General features: G+C 41.9%; 1 protein-coding gene across 1 annotated transcript in view; it reads left to right on the top strand.

The window, feature by feature from the left end:
• The window catches only part of jak2b (Janus kinase 2b), a 42215-nt gene extending 26073 nt beyond the window's left edge, over window positions 1–16142 (top strand). The window contains exons 11-24 of the mRNA XM_061817246.1: window positions 655–779; window positions 4536–4670; window positions 7544–7631; window positions 7807–7934; window positions 10451–10589; window positions 10866–11017; window positions 11168–11318; window positions 11419–11555; window positions 12193–12382; window positions 12799–12923; window positions 12991–13163; window positions 13226–13343; window positions 14469–14582; window positions 15643–16142. Of these exons, the coding sequence (XP_061673230.1) occupies window positions 655–779; window positions 4536–4670; window positions 7544–7631; window positions 7807–7934; window positions 10451–10589; window positions 10866–11017; window positions 11168–11318; window positions 11419–11555; window positions 12193–12382; window positions 12799–12923; window positions 12991–13163; window positions 13226–13343; window positions 14469–14582; window positions 15643–15744 (1877 nt within the window). The 3' untranslated portion in view covers window positions 15745–16142. The remainder of the gene's footprint in view (window positions 1–654; window positions 780–4535; window positions 4671–7543; window positions 7632–7806; window positions 7935–10450; window positions 10590–10865; window positions 11018–11167; window positions 11319–11418; window positions 11556–12192; window positions 12383–12798; window positions 12924–12990; window positions 13164–13225; window positions 13344–14468; window positions 14583–15642) is intronic.
• The last annotated feature ends 1019 nt before the right edge of the window (window positions 16143–17161 follow it).

Below are 17161 nucleotides of genomic sequence, written 5' to 3'. Positions count from 1 at the left end.
ATCCAGTAATTTAAATTGGTTTCAACATCCAGCTGCTCAAGTTTTTTCGTAAATGTGCTCACTTCAATGTGCATGCTCTTTCGCTGCGAATGGTATTTATGCCCTAAAAAGAAAAAGACATAAATTCACTGTAAGTCTATGTTAGTTATATTCCTGCAAATTTTATGTGCTTTGGAAATACAGTACTGGATTAAACACAAATTTAAACAGAGTATTGCATAATGTAATCAATTTGACATCAAAACAAACTTACCACTACACCATATAATTTTAAGTAATGCTACAATATTAATTAGAAAATTTTGATTGTTGTTGCATAAATCCACACACACTAGGAGCAAGCGCTAGTTTGTCGAGTTGACCTGGGCGCCTTTGGACACACTGCTTCTGCCCTGCAACCTAATCGATGACTACTCCCACTCCTCCACAAAAAAAAGCTCATTTTAGTGAATGTTTTCAACACATATGAGAAAAAAGTGTAATTTAAATATCGCAATTCATAAGATGCAATGTGAAACCAATTTTTTATCAGGATCTGATCGAGCAATGTTTGAATTTAGCCTTGTTCAATTTGTTCCTTATAGCCTCAAAGATGTTTTTAGATAACACTGGCCAGCAATAATTGTTTGTTTTTTTTGTTTTGTTTTTTAATAGAAAAATCTTGTCTGCTGGTATGCCGGAGGAACAAGGTGTCCGATGTCCACCCCTCGCCATCACTGCATCGACCAAACGTCAGTCAGATGGTCTTTCACACCATCAAGAAGGAAGATCTCGAGTTTGTAAGGTTTTTTTTTTGGTTGTTTTTTTTTTTTTTTTAAACAACTGAGTTGATAGAGCCGTTGTCCTGTGACCAAGGGGTCACCGGATCAAATCCCTGTTCAGACAGTCTGCTGTCAAACTTTCTTTGTGCACAATGTCTCCCACTGAGCCTGGCAGCATCTTGCATGGCAGCAGCCATCTATTAGTGTATGAATCCGTGCAGTACCAGTGGTAGATTGAGTGGCCCCATGTGCTATGGCGCCCCCACCATGTCGGTCATATGTGTGCGTGCACGTCGACCTGTGACATTGCACACTCTGCACATGCCAGTGACCGCCAGAGCATGTATAAAACACTTTGGGTACCATGATGCTGTAGCTAAAGCGGTAGAAAACGTTAAGTGCACTCCATTTATCATTTGACATATGTAATATTAAGAGATACAGTGGTGCAAAAAAGTATTGTCAGCCATCAACTGTGCAAGGTTTCCCACGAAAATATGAGAGGCAAGTCATTTGCATCATTTGTATACCTCAGCTTTGAGTGCCAAAAAGTGAAAGAAAAATACATTAACTTTGTTTACTTTATTAACAAAATATGGTGGGGAGAAACTATTTGGTCAATAACAATCTCAGTACATGTCATATTCCCCTTTGTTGGCAATGACAGGTCAAACATTTTCTGTAAGTCTTCACAAGGTTTTCACGCACTGTTGCTGGTATTTTGGACCATTCCTCCATGCAAATCTCCTCTAAAGCAATGATGTTTTGGGATTGTCGCTGGGCAACAGAGACTTTCAACTCCCTCTAAAGATTTTCTATGAGTTTGAGATCTGGAGACTGACTAGGACACTCCAAAACCTTGAAATGCTTTTTAAGCCACTCCTTCGTTGCCCAGGCTGTGTGTTTTCAATCATTGTCTTGCTGAAAGACCCATCCACCTTTCATCCTCACTCCCTTCCCTGATGGAAGGAGGTTTTCACTCAAAATGTTACGATACAAAGCCCCATTCATCCTTTCCTTTACACACAGTTGTCAAGGTCCCTCTGCAGGGGGAAAAAAAGCATGATGTTTCCCAGTAGGTATGGTCTTTTTTTTTTTTTTTTTTTTTTTGGATGCATCTCAGCACCTTTTCTCCTCCAAACACAATAAATTGAGTTTTTACCAAAGAGTTCTATTCTGGTTTCATCTGACCATATGACATTCTTCCTCTCCTTCTCTGGATCATCCAGATGCTCTCCAGCAAACTTCAGATGGGCCTGGACGTGTACTGTCTTAACTAGGGGGACACGTCTTGGACTGCAGTACTTGAGTCCCTGGCGGGAGAGTGGATTAATGATGGTAGCATTTTTGATTTGGTCCCAGCTCTTTACTGGTCATTCACTCGTTCCCCCGTGTGGTTCTGGGATTTTGTCTCACCGTTCTTGTGATCATTTTGACCCCAAGAGGTGAGATCTTTTGTGGAGCCCCAGATCATAGGAGAGATTATCAGTGGTCTTGTATGTCTTCCATTTTCTAATAATTTCTCCGACAGTTGATTTCTTCACACTCATTTTACCTATTGCAGATTCAGCCTTCCCAACCTAGTGCAGGTCTACAATTTCAGTTCTGGTGTCCTTTGACACCTTGGCCGTTGTGGAGGTTGGAGTGTGACTGAACCTTTATACTGATAAAAAATCATATAGCTATCATTAATACAGGCAACGAGTGGAGGACAGAGGACCCTCTTAAAGAAGACGTTACAGGTCTGCGAGAGAGAATCCTTCTTATTTTTAGGTGACTGAGTACTTATTCTTCTATATAATTGACTAATAATTTTTTTAAAAATCCAAATTTATATATGTGTGTGTGTGTGTGTGTGTGTGTGTGTGTGTGTGTGTGTGTGTGTGTGTGTGTGTATACATATAATACACACACGATTCAGCAAAAAGGTTGAATTTCAAGGATGAATGGGCTTTTTAAGGTCGTGCCACTGCATTTCAATCGGATTCAAGTCTGGACTTTGACTAGGCCACTCCAAATCCTCGAATTTTTTTTTTTTTTCATGCTATTCAGGAGTTCGCTTACTGGTGTGTTTTGGATTGTAATCCTCCTATAGAACGCAAGTGGGCTCCAGCTCGTCGTCACAAACTCATGGCTGAATATTTTCCTTCAGGATTTTCTGTTAAAGAGCAGAATTCAGGATTCCTTTAATCACAGCAAGTTGTCCAAGTCCTGTTGTTGCAGCCAGGCATTGTTCAGTCGACTTCTAGTTCCGGGAAGGCAGCCATTTCCTCGGGGCGTTTCCACAGGTCCATTATAGTCAGTGTAGTGGGAGCCATTGCGCAGTTTGAAGATGTGGTGCGTGTCGTGAGGGCCCTGTCCGCATTTCAGGCAGAGGTTGATGATATTATTGTCGATACGAGCCATATAGTCTGCTTTCGGTTTTGTCCACCTCAGGGGTAAGGTAGCCACCAAGGATGACTACCGGTTTGTAGCTGGCCACTGCGTCTTCAACCGCCGTTCAATGGAGCGTACGTTGTTCGTCAAACACTATGTCGGTGGGGATGTCTTAGTCGATGTCTAGACGGTATTTACGGACGTCATGGTGAAGTAAGTGCGGTTGAGGTGGTTCGTTCGACATCTGATGGCACAGATGGACAGGTAGGTGGCAGTGTAGCAGATATTGTCGGGAGAGTAGTTTGTGTTGCTTCACCGGTAGGATTTTGGTCTCACGATGCAGGTGTCCTCATTAGCCATAGCCCGGCAGCCGGTGGTGACTCTGAGGGCAGCGTTCTACTGAGTGTGGAGTTTCTTCCAATGCGATGGCTTGAGCGAAGGAGACCACAATGGAACGCCATAGTTGAGGACAGACCATCTGATGGCTTTGTGCATCGCGATGAGCGTCTCTGCACTCGGGCCCCAGTTTGAGCCAGAGATGGCTTTGAATATGTTGGTTCGTTGGTTGATACATTTGGCCATGTATTCAGTGTGAGGACATGAGATGAGCATGGTGTCCAGTACAACGCCCAGGATTTTTGGCCGTTTCACAGTTGGGATTGGCACGTTGTTAATTTGGATTGGTAGGTTCGTCTGAAATTGTCCAGGTCCTCAAGGAGATACTGTAAGCAGATCAAGGTCATCACACTACCACCTATTAGTAGGATGTGCTTTTCCTAAAATGCTGTGAAATATTTACACCAGATTTCTTTCCCAAAAGCATAACTTTCATCTCTTAAGTCAATACAATATTCTACTAGAAAGTCTTGGGAATCATACAGATGTTTTTGGTTTTTTTTTTTGTTTGTTTGTTTTTTTGTAAAAGCAAGACAAGCCTTTGTTCAGTTTGGTAGCATTGATTTTCACAACCTTAATGGAGACCAGGGAGGCCTTGCAGTTCTTTTGAAGTTGTCCTGAGTTCCTTTGTAGCCTTCTGGAGGAGTCATTGCTGTTCTCTTATAACCTTTGAAGGCCGTCCCCTCCAAGGAAGGTTCATCACTGTTCCATCTTCTCCATATGAGGTTAATGGCGCTCCATATGGTTCGCTGGACTCCGAAAGCCTTGAAAAGGGATATTGTAACGCCTTCCAGACTGATAAATGTCACTTAATTTCTTGACTGTTCTAGAATTTTTTTCACTTGTTTTTATTGGCTATTATTTACATTTGTTTGATTATTTTAAACATTGAAGTGGGCAAACAGTGCGAAAATAAGACCAATCTTTTTTCACAGCACAGTAAATGTTTTTGTCTTGTTTATTTTTCTTTATTAAACCTGCATTTTCTGTGATGTTCCTCAGATGGAGAGTCTTGGCCAAGGGACGTTCACTAAGATATTCAAAGGTGTGCGCAGGGAGCTCAGAGACTATGGACAAGTACATCAGACTGAAGTGGTCATGAAAATACTGGACCAGGCTCACAGGAACTTCTCAGAGGTAATATCCAACAATACGGCCTTAAAATAGAATGGTTTTGTTTCCCACCAAAAATGTCCATATTCCTGTTTTGATCAATTTTCTCCTCCTTCAGTGAAGTTTTTCAAAATATGAATCGGAAATAGATATGACCATGTAGAAAACATATAGCGATTACATCAGTTACTCACCAAACCTTTTCCAAGGTGCAGTGTGCCCATTTGTTATTCACCGTTCGCGGCCCTGCATATTTGCATATTTTGCCTTTTTTTTTTTCCATAGTGTGCCTTATTTTCACGGCCTAAGGTGCATTTGAAGTATTAAATTCTCTCCGAAATAGCCTTATGTGCACACTGTTTTCCAAAATGTGTAATTGTTGTCATGTGACTGGTCCATTGAAGTACACTGAACACACTAAATTTTTAGCATGCATCCTAACGTGTTCTAGCAAATATTTAAGATACCATATGATGGTGCTCATGCGACAGTGAGGAACAATTGCAAATTTACATTTGTAGGCAGAAGAAATTTACATTGCCCCAGACATTATTATTTGCTCCTTATGACATTCCTGTGGAGGTACGGAAGCATCTAGGAGCAATGCCTATGGACTTTTTGACCTACTTGTTTAAAGCCCCAGTGGCATGCCTATAAACATTCTAAAATAGATATTAAAATGAATAATACATGTAACATTATTCACTTCAATGTCTACATGAAAAAAGAAATGAGCGGCAAGCGGAGTGGTAGCCATATTGCCTGCGATGTCATTTGTGGATGTCACACTAGGACATCCACCTTTGAAAACACATAGTGGCACATGCTATGGGAAAGGAACAATAGAGATTTTCAGATTTTTCCGATGCTCCTTCTGACACAGATGCTCTTTTCAAAGAAGACAATTTTTCACAATTAGAAGACAATTTTTCACAATTGAGTGAAGTGACCTGGGCCATAGTACCCTATCATTTTGAGCCATATTTAGAAGATATCCGGATCACTTCTAACTAACAACAGACTGCCCGACAGTATGTATGACTGTATGTAGCGCACTCAGCCACGAGCGACAACAACGCCGCGGCCTGACCGCGACAAGCCAATCCCGGCTTCGGACAACGTGGAAGCGGCGTTCGGCGTTAAACAATGCTGCCGCCGTTGGCGATGAACAATGACAACAGATGAACTAACCCACTGATGCCATCGGCGATGAACAACACTGGGCCGCAGCGGCTCGTTGAGCCCAGGCGATGAACAACGCCGTAAAGCGACTCGACAGGGCACTGCAATGAACCACTCCAGCTCTGCGCCGCAATAAGCCACCCCCGCCAAAGCCGTGATTGGCGGACACAGCACATGTCCGCTGGTCACGGCGCCTACACACACATCGACACATTTAGCACCCCCAACTTACTTGCGCGGATCTTTTGTTAAGTTCTGAGAGGATTACATCCGTCCCTCCCCAACTATTATTTTTTTTTAGTAGCTCTATACATACCTACCTGTCATTTGGAACACGTGAAGCTCTCATCCTTTGCACCTGTATAATCCATTTTTTCACAACGAACTGGGTCTCTTGGAAACATATGAAGAGTAAATCCATCCTCCCGAGTGTTCAAACAATATTCAGCAATACAACGAGCAGGCATTTTGGCTAACACGAAGGAAGAACGAGCTACCTTCCAGCAGGTAAAACTAGTATAAACACACTAGCCCGCCTGAGTGCGCTGCTGCGGTTAACGTCACTTCCTGCTTCTTTTCCAAAACAAATCCCTCGAGAGGATTTTCATGGTGGGAGTAACAAAAGGGCATGTACGTCAAAATCATGTTTTGTGGTGAAAAACGGATGGGTCCATTCCCGCTGCCTTTTTTTTAATAACGTACTAAAAATCGTGCATTCCTGCCAGTGGGGCGTTAAAGGATTTCTAGCAGGTGAGAAGAGGCCTAAGGAGGAAAAGTGTGCTGGTGTCCATTTTTAAGAACAGGGGAGATGTGGAGAGCTGTGGGAACTATCGAGAAATAAAGTTGATGACCCACACATGTGCCCTGCGGTTGGCAGGCAATCACTTCAGGGTGTAGCCCACCTCCTGGTCAAAGATAAATGCTTAAATACTCAAGGTCAGCAGTTCAGTGCAGTGGTGGGTGTGGTAAGGAAGTGAAGAAACTGGTCCAACAAGGTTCGAAGGGGTGGAGGAAGGTATCCAGTGTGCTATATGATGGAAGAATCTGTGTTAGAATGAAGGGCAAAGTTTATAAAACAGTGGTGAGGCTGGCCATGATGTACAAATTAAAGACTGTGCCATTAAGGTAAAGGGAAGTAGATCTTGAGGTGCCACAAATGAAATTGCTGAGGTTCGCTCTAGGAGTGACCAGGTTCGATAAATTATAAATGAGCTAAATTGAGGGACAGACAAAGTTAGAGAGATCAGACTTCAATGGTTTGGACACATCCAGAGAAGAGAGGAGGGAGTGTGTATAATTTGTAGATGGTTGATTAGGATGGGGATGCCAGGCAGGAGAGCGAGAGGAAGAGAAAGAGAAGGTTGAGCGATGTCGTGACGGAAGACATGAGGGCATTTGGTGTAAGAGTAGGATCCAGGAGATGCGTTTACTGCACATAGGAAAGGATGACACGTTGTGGCAACCCCAAACAGGACAAGACGAGGAAAAGAAGATGACTCCTGCAAAAAAAAAAAAATTGAACATTTTCAACAAAATAGATAAAAAATAGACAGTAAACTAATGGCATGCTGTCCTTTATCTTGTTTAGAAAAAATCTCTCCATTTACCCTCATTATGTGATTAAAGGAAGTGAGGATTTGTTCCACTTGTGGCCTTTTTGCTGTTGCTATGAACATCGTTTTTGTTGTTTTGTTTTGTTTTTTGCTCTACCACAGTCTTTCTTTGAAGCAGCCAGTATGATGAGCCAGCTCTCCCACAAGCACTTGGTTCTCAACTATGGCGTTTGCGTGTGTGGTGAGGAGAGTAAGTCAACACCACACACCTCGCTCATTTGTAATCCAGATAAAAACTTATAATAAGGGATGTTTTTCATACTCAAGACCATATTGTTTTCACATTTATCAAGGCTCTGTTTGTTCCTTTACATCTGTGGTTTAAATTGAAAAGCAATATAATGGATAATATTCTCTGTCTTTAGACATCATGGTGCAGGAATACGTGAAATTTGGATCACTGGATACCTACTTAAGAAAGAAGAAGACTTCACTGAACATCATGTGGAAGCTGGAGGTAGCCAAGCAGCTGGCCTGGGCTATGAACTTCCTGGTATGTGGTAGCAATTGAACGGTTTCATTTTTTTTTTTTTTTATTTAAAACTAAGGTGATGATACTTATCGACCATCAACTAACTCATGATACATTTTTTCATATAAAAAAAAACTCAGCGAAATGATCACTCGCTTTCTCTCTCCATTCCCTGGTTTCACTCATCCCCATGCTTTGACTCACTCGTCCAATCAATTTCATACACCTTCACTACCTTAGGTAGTGAAAACTAGTGCTACGCACTTTTTGCATCCCTTGTCATATGGGACGCATATCAATTGAAGTCCCTCCACATACTGGATTTACTTTTTTTGGTTGGGCTTCTGTTAATCACTGTGTAACTCAACTTTGTTTTAGTGCTCGGTTTAAAGTGATAAAAGCATTGCTTTGCCAACACCTTGGTAAGGAGGAACTATGTTGAAAGGGAGTTGAGGACAAAATTCGCCAAAATCATGATCCAAATTCGTGTCTATGACTAAAAACACTGACAAAAAAAGAAACATGACACAGCCATGGCTAAAACACACAACCACATCCAAGAACAAAAAACCATAGCCAAAATAATGAGCAATATGGCCAAAACACACATCAAAGACTATGTCCAAAAACCCTGACTAATACACAACTAAAAAGTGGGATTTACATGATGAGGATTTCTGGGTCTGATCACAGATTAGCGAGTTGAACTAAACTGATACAATATCAATCCATTTTCTGAGCCACTTATCCTCACAAGTGTCACAGGAGTACTGGAGCCTATCCCAGCTGTCAACGGGCAGGAGGCAGGGTACACCCAAAACTGGTTGCCAGCCAATCGCAGGGCACATAGAGACAAACAGTCGCACTCACAGTCACACATCGGGACAATTTAGAGTGTCCAATTAATGTTGCATATTTTTGGGATGTGGGAGGAAATTGGAGTAACCGGAGAAAACCCACGCAGGCAGGGGGAGACCATGCAAACTCCACACAGGCAGGGCCAGGATTTGAACTATAGGGCCAACACTCTAACCAGTTCCTCCACTGTGCCGCTCTGATAACATGTCAACAAATTATTAGACAATTAATGGCTACGACTGTACTAAATTCACTAAAATTAAAGTATTGCAATTGCACAAATTATAAATCCTTAAAAGAATAAATCAGGCACACAATTATTAAAAACATATACATTGCACTGAGATTGTAAAAATGCAAAATATAAAATAAAAAAATGCAAGGAGACAGCAGTTCCCTAACTTTGCCATTGACCATTTTCACGTGATGACATATTTTCAAGGCTCGAGTTAAAAACAAAAAGCTTCAATCCAGCAATTTTCAACACTGCTTTTCCTGGTCAGGGTCGCGGGGCACTGGAGCCTGTCCCAGCTTATTTCAAGCAAAAGGCAGACTACACCCTGAACTGGTCACCAGTCAGTCAGTCACGGGGCACATAGCTTCACCGTCACTGAGTTGGAACTGAACCCACGCTGCCTGCACAAAGTCAGCCAAGTGTTCCACTACATCATCAATAACAGAAACAAAAGCATATGACTAAAAATAGCACAAAGGGTTACGCTTCAATGAGTCGGTCTTATTTTGTCTCCAAAGAACAGCGTGTTGTCAGACACCACAATGTCATCTGACTACAACAATTAAGCATTTCTGTTTCTCTGTTGCTATTTAACTTGTGCTTTTAGTGTACCTATTTGTAGATACCTACTTATTGCTGGTCTCATGGCTGTATGCTGTATTCTTACAGGTGTTTCCATACTAATGACAATGCCGTAAAGTGTTTTGGTGTGGTTTGTGTCCGCCTAAACCACTTTCACTTCATTCTCGTGAGCACATAGTGGTCATCTGTGGATAATACATATAATATTTTGTTCACAAAGCAGCTATGGAATGAGCTGATTAGTGACTGTCGTGGTAATCAGTGACTGAATTCATCACACGGGAGCTCAGGCATTCCTGCGACCAGCTCCCCTGTTTCCCTAAACACGCAGCTGCCCAAGTGACAATCTTGTGTACAATGCCTTCTTGTGTATGTGTTATTGGACAAAATAATTTGATGACAAACCGTCATGGAGGCGATGATGAGTGGTAGGAGCAGTTCTGTACTGTGGTTAGCCATGCTAGCGAACTGGCTACAGTAATGCTAGAGTTGTCCGCCCGATGAGGTTGCAAAACAGTTATAAAAAAATATAAAGTAGCTTGCAGAGTTAAATCTACAAGATGGCATCGCCGAACATCCCCGGAGTGAAGGGGATCGTTTCAGTGGTAGTTTTAATTTTCCGATAATGTCAATGGCATTATTGATAGATTGTCAAATTTAGACATTACAGCTGATCATTATCACCTGATCCAATCAAGCTTATAAGAACAATTTAGTCCACAAAAATACATGATCACAAACCACCTTTAGATTTGTCTACCCAATGAAGTGTCGCGTTGGTAGATGCTGCTTAACACAATAAAACCTTCCTGATCTGTGAAATCAAAATGGTTCCTATCTTTATTTTCCACCCAACATGCAGGAAGAGAAGCGCCTTGTCCACGGAAACGTGTGTGCTAAAAATGTGCTCCTGATCAGAGAGGAGGACCGCCGGGCCGGGAACCCGCCCTTCATCAAGCTTAGCGACCCTGGCATCAGCATCACTGTCCTGCCTAAAGACAGTGAGCCTGCAGCTGCCTTTACATTCTCTTTGTAAATGGTTTCTGATATAATACTGGTGCTATTTTTCTTCATCGTGGAAAAAAAAATCTTGGGGGCTCAAATGGGTTTATGGAATTTTAATTAATTTCAATGAGTAAAGTATATTTGAGTAGATTGCGTTATCAAGGTCACTGACCAATCAAACTAATAAGTTAAGGTACCATCGTACTTGGAAAAATGCCACTGTTCTACAGTCAACCAATGTTTGTGTGCTTTTTTTTTTTGTTTGTGGCCAGTTTTGATAGAGAGGATCCCGTGGGTACCTCCCGAGTGCATCGACGACCCCGCCAACCTGAGCCTGGCGGCCGACAGGTGGGGCTATGGCGTCATGTTGTGGGAACTATGCAGCAGCGGAGACAAGCCGCTAGCGGCGCTGGATGACTCCAAGGTGGTGGTGATATCAATCATGACCAAAGAACATATGACCTAAAATTAACCACATATTGTGACCAGAAATTGAGACCAACATTTCTGACCAGAAAAAAAAAGATCAGACTTTTTTTTTTTTTTTAAATCATCCCTTTTCCCCAAACTCCAGAAATGCCTTTTCTACGAGGACCAGCACCAGCTTCCTGCGCCCAAGTGGACTGAGCTGGCCAACCTGATTACCAACTGCATGGACTACGAGCCCACATTCCGGCCAACGTTTCGTGCCATTATCCGTGACCTTAACAGCCTCTTTACACCAGGTTTGTTGTTGCCCTCAAACTGCTTCTGTTGTCTTCCGGGGTGATGAACATTGCTCGTGATTTTGCCTAATTTCTCTCCGGTTGTTCCCGTGTCCACCAGACTATGAGCTGATCGTGGACAGCGACATCCTTCCCAACCGGACTCCAGCTTCCAACTGGATGTCAGGAGGCTTCGAGAGTCAGGAGCCAGCCCAGTTTGAAGAGAGACATCTCATATTTTTACAGCACCTAGGAAAGGTATTAAGTACGGCGGAGGAACCCAGCCTTGTTGAGAAGAAACATTGCGAGTCGGGTTCCCCCAAAGACCTCCAGTTCAGTTCTCCATGGGTCTCCCATGTGGCATGTGTTGCCAGTGCTACCTAACGAATATTTTTGCTCATATTTTGGCTGGTATTGGCTCTAACCCTAACCCAAAAACGGGACCAAAATTCATGACTAAATAGATGGCCAAATACGAGACATTTTTACTTCATGACACCCCCCCCCCCAAAAAAAAAAAAAAAAAAAAATCCAAAAGAAGCTGACCAAAAATCTTGACTACAAGACAAGAATACAAGACTACAATTTGGCCCTACACCTGCTGAATTTTTATCTTGTGACCAAAAACATGACCATAAATCTTGAATATTTTTAGTTGCAGATAAAAAAGTAGGACTATTTGGCCTAGTGACCAAACTCATGGCCAAAAAAAAAAAAGGGGACTTTAAACGGGACCAAAACCATGACTCAAAATCTGAACAACAGACATCTAACTTTATTACAAAAAGCTTGACCATTTTACTCTTGTGACCACAAACATATTCTATCCCATAAAAAAAAACAGCGCCCATCCAGCTGTTCGTGTTCCTCATCCCGGTTTGCCGATATTTTACAGGGCAACTTTGGCAGCGTCGAGATGTGCCGCTACGACCCGCTGCAGGACAACACGGGTGAGGTTGTGGCCGTGAAGAAGCTGCAGCACAGCACCGCCGAACACATCCGCGACTTCGAGCGCGAGATCGACATCCTTAAGTCTCTGCAGCACGAAAATATCGTCAAGTACAAAGGTGTCTGCTACAGCGCAGGTATGCAGAAATACCCCCAAATGACCAGAAACCAAACATCATACCAAAAATCAGACCAAAATCCACAGACAAATCTCATGTTATAAACCTACTGAAAATTCAAACCTGAAACCCCAATTAAAGACAAGTAATAATGCTAAAACAAGGTTCAAACTCACAACTAAAACTTGAAACTAAAAGTTAGGACCAAAACCCACAACAGACACAAATTCACGACCATAAATAGCTCCAAAAATTATGAAAAATCACATAAAAAGTAAATGAACAAAAATCACTCCCCTTGCCCCTAAATAAAAAGCCCATGAATCATAACGGAAATTGACATCCAAAAATCTGACAAATAGCGGCAAACTTCTAACTTAAATTTGAGCAAAATGCATGACCTAAATACCTTTTAATGTTTTCCTCTTTGGCAGGCCGGCGCAATCTGCGTCTAATCATGGAATACCTTCCCTACGGAAGCCTGCGAGACTACCTCATGAAGAATAAGGAGAGGATCGACCGCAAGAAGCTGATGCACTACACCATTCAGATCTGCAAGGTCCGGGTCCTTTGTCGACACAATTGCCCAAAATTGCCCTTGGAATTCTCATGTCATGTATGCACAGGGAATGGAGTACCTGTCCAGCAAGCGCTACATTCACCGTGACCTGGCAACACGCAACATCCTGGTGGAAAGCGAGCAGAGGGTGAAGATCGGCGACTTCGGCCTCACCAAAGTTCTCCCTCAGGACAAGGAGTACTACATGGTCAAAGAGCCTGGAGAGAGCCCCATCTTTTGGTAGCGTCCCTCCACCCTCCCGCTCACAAGTGCGCCCTCCTAACGTCAGCTCTCCTTCTCAGGTACGCTCCCGAGTCACTGAGCGAGAGCAGGTTCTCCGTGGCCTCGGATGTGTGGAGCTTTGGAGTGGTGCTTTACGAGCTCTTCACCCACAGCGAGAAAAACTGCAGCCCTCCGGCCGTAAGCCACTGCACACTGTTGTAGCTAAACAAAAACCTTTTTAAGATATGTAGTTTGTTCAAATCAACCAAACTGCACACACTGACATTTCTCCCAAACATGTTCTGGTGTCTCCTCAAATTTGGAAGGAAAAAAAAGAGAAACCAGCTACCGATCAAGCCATTTTCTGAGCTCCTTATCCTCACAAGGGTTGTGGAAGTGCTGGAGCCTATCCCAGCTGTCATTGTACAGGAGGCGGGGCACACCTGGAACTGGTTGCCAGCCAATCGCAGGGCACATCGAGACAGACAACAGTTGCACTCACAATCACACCTTGGGGCAACTTAGAGTCTACAATGAATGTTGTATGTTTTTGGGATATGGGAGGAAACCGGAGTGGCCAGAAGAAAACCCACGTAGGCACGGGGAGCGTATGCAAACTCAATTAAGCATTTCCTTTTTTGTCAAAAATATATATTTTTTTATTAAATTCAGAGGGAAAATATGTTTTGGAATTATATATTATAAAAAAAAAATTGTGGGGACAAATCTTAGTTGAGAGGCTTTCAATTAAGCCACTCATTCTCTCAACTTGAAAAAAAAAAAAGTAGTTATTAAATAATTCCCAAATGTAAATATTAGATACAAATGATTAACAACAAAATACATTAAGTACAAATGACAAAAAATAACAAATAAATGCCTCACTTCAATTAAATTCAACACTTAAATATAAATATAATTTATCATATGGGGAATATTGCACAACATACTTATAAAAATGTAAAAATTATACTTATTTGGGATAGAAATTCTTTATTGATGAGCAAAAAATTTCACATTCCTCCTGAAGAAAAAATTACTGAAATAATTACAAAATAACCAATCCTGGTGTTAAATCTTATACTGTATTTGGTGATACATAAATGAAATAATAGATTTTTTTGTAATAAAAAATATAGCTCTTTAAAAACGTAAAACCATTTAGTGACAGTAGAGCACTTTTGTGTCCTTCGACCAAGTTGTCGCAACTCTTATGTTGAACACACAAAAAAAAAATAATCTGTACACATTTGGGAATGAATTCATTGCTCAGCAGTCTTTTCTCTGCTGTTTTGCATCATTTTTGTTGTTGCTTCTTGTCAGATATTCATGTCCATGATGGGTGAGGACAAGCAGGGCCAGCTGATCGTCTACCACCTGATGGAATTGCTCAAGTCAGGCAGCAGGCTGCCTCAACCCGTCCACTGCTCCGAGGAGGTCAGTGCGTCACTCGGCACAACCTGAAAATCTCATTCATCCCGGGGGTGTGCATTAAAAAATAAAAATCATAGAATTTACGCCAAAAGTTGCCTGGGAAATGTCAAACAAAAGCAAGCTACAAGCTAAAGAATTTGCATTGACAGCATACAGCCCAAAAGAGCAAAACTCATTATGGGCGGGAAATTAAAATATGAATCAATTCAGATGTGAATTGGTTAAATTCTTGGTCAATGAATTAAACTATGTAAATCATATTTAATGTTCACATTTACATGACCTAATTATGAATGCTTTCTTTCAAAACCCTTATATGGTTTTGCACCAATTTTCAAATGACTGAATTTCTTTAAATAAAAATAAGGCATCAATTAAAATGTCACTAAATCAAATCTACTGAATGAATAAATATATTCAAGTAAAAATAAATCAATAAAATGAAAATGCTATTAGATAGAAAAATTAATACAATTCAAATGAAATGCATTGAATAATTAAAAAAAAGAAATGTGAATTGAATCCCTGATGAATTCCATCAAAAAGACACGTGGAGTAAACTTTTTAAAATAACTACAGCGGAATTGGTTTGATTAAATAAAATACCATTATAAAATCTGATCAGTAAAAATTCCATCCATTATCCAAGCCGCTTATCCTCACAAGGGTGCTGAAGGCTAACCCAGCTGACTTCAGCCAAAAGGCAGACTACACCCTGAGCTGGTCACCAGTCAGTCGCAGGGCAAACATATCGAAACCGTCACTGAGTGGAAACCAAACTCACGCTGCCTGCTCCAAAGTCAGCCAAATGTACCGCTACACCATCAATGACTCGTGAAAAGTCCATTAAATAAATACAACTGTCATTTTTTTTTAAATCCAATAACTACACAGCTATTACATCTGAATGTCGGTGTTATTTGTTATTTGGCGGCTTTCCGCACACCAATGGAATAAATTGATGCATCAATTTGGATTGGAAGATTTTAATTGAACAAGTTCAAGCTCCCGTTTCTGGCTGCAGACGGACTCAAATGAGCGTTATTGCCAATCTTCCCCCCAGATATACGAGATCATGACGGAGTGCTGGGACAACGACTCGTGCCTCCGTCCGTCCTTCAACGAGCTCAGCCTCCGCATCGACCTGCTGAGGGACAGCGATTGAGCACCCACCCAAGCCCACCATCACCCCAAGTGCCGCAGCCCCCTTTTCAACTAGATGTCCACCAGAGTGCTAAGAGAAAGCATTGCGTCCAAAATTTGTCCATTCGAATGTTTTGGTTTTTGTTGATATTTTCTAATGTATTATGTAGACTGAATAGACTTTAATTAGTCACATTTAAACATTGAGGCGCTTACTTCTACGTGCGCATGTGTGTATGCCTATGCCTGACGAGCCTGTGTAGGCGTTTGATGCTGTGTATTCAGTGTCGTGTACTTTTTCACATTCCTTGAACTATACAAAGATATTAATAGTTAAGGAAGAAGCAGTTTGCTAAACAAAGGTAGTCTTGGTGAGAATAAAAGAGAGAGTGTGGATATTTGAAAGGAGGCTCGCTGGCTGCATTCATTTGAGCGTACATGCTGTTCGTAAGATTTCCTCTTTCATACAGGGGTACATGATACATTTTGAATATTCCAAGTGTGCAACACAATATATACTACTTATATGGCTTGCAGCGGTGTGGCTGGCTCATCCCGGAAATATGTTTTCCCCATGAAGGAAAACTTATCTGTGGCAACGTTAAACCAGTGATGCAAATTTCCAATCGCTGCAGATTGATGGGCCAGTCATGAAAACAGTCAGGAAACAACGCAACAGTTAAGTCCGGTTCGTCTGCAGCAACTGTCACGCAGCATGTTTGCGAAAGTGGCACCTCACCGGGCCGAAACGCATCTGTCGTACAATCGTGACGTCCATCCTCGACCTACGTTTTACAACCAAGTCGGAGGAGGTTCTGGAAAACAGGGCCATTGTCACCGCTCGGCCTTAAACCAGTACAACGGAAAAGGAAGAAAAGAAGCAGTCAGCTATGTTGTTTATGCAGTGCAGTGTAGTGAGGCGTGCAAAGACACCTACAACGGAGAGACCAATGCAAAAACATGGCACAACAAAGGCGAGCAGTTTCTTTGAGCGTACATGAAGTTTGTGTAATCACAAGTGACTCAAACAGACTTAAATCCAGAAGTCAATAAGTGAGGCCAGGCGAGAGACAAGTTGGATCATAAATGTGGTAGAAAAGAATGTGGAAGGATAGAAACAAGTCTTAATTGGAGGATTCTTTTCCATCTAAAAACAAAGAACTCTGGCTTGGGAAAACTGATGTTAGAGGAGCCAACTCGCAAAGGGAGGTGTCCGCCATCACCTCTTGTCTGTTTACAACAAAGTCCTAACCTCTGCCCTTCACACAATGGGGTCTCTTCAATCTCCTAGCCTTTCCTTAACCTTTGTGGGAAAACTTTTCAAAAACGTGCTTTCTTGAGAACATAGAAAGAGACGGACGGTACATTTAACAATTGATTTAACTCCGCTTTTCTTAACGTTATCATGAACATGGAATACAGGGAGTCCTCGGGTTTAG

This window comes from Syngnathoides biaculeatus, chromosome 4 (genome assembly GCF_019802595.1).
Source record: "Syngnathoides biaculeatus isolate LvHL_M chromosome 4, ASM1980259v1, whole genome shotgun sequence".
NCBI classification, from domain to species: domain Eukaryota; kingdom Metazoa; phylum Chordata; class Actinopteri; order Syngnathiformes; family Syngnathidae; genus Syngnathoides; species Syngnathoides biaculeatus.
The sequence above is the reverse complement of the archived record's forward strand: the minus strand, read 5'-3'. Positions and strand labels throughout refer to the sequence as shown.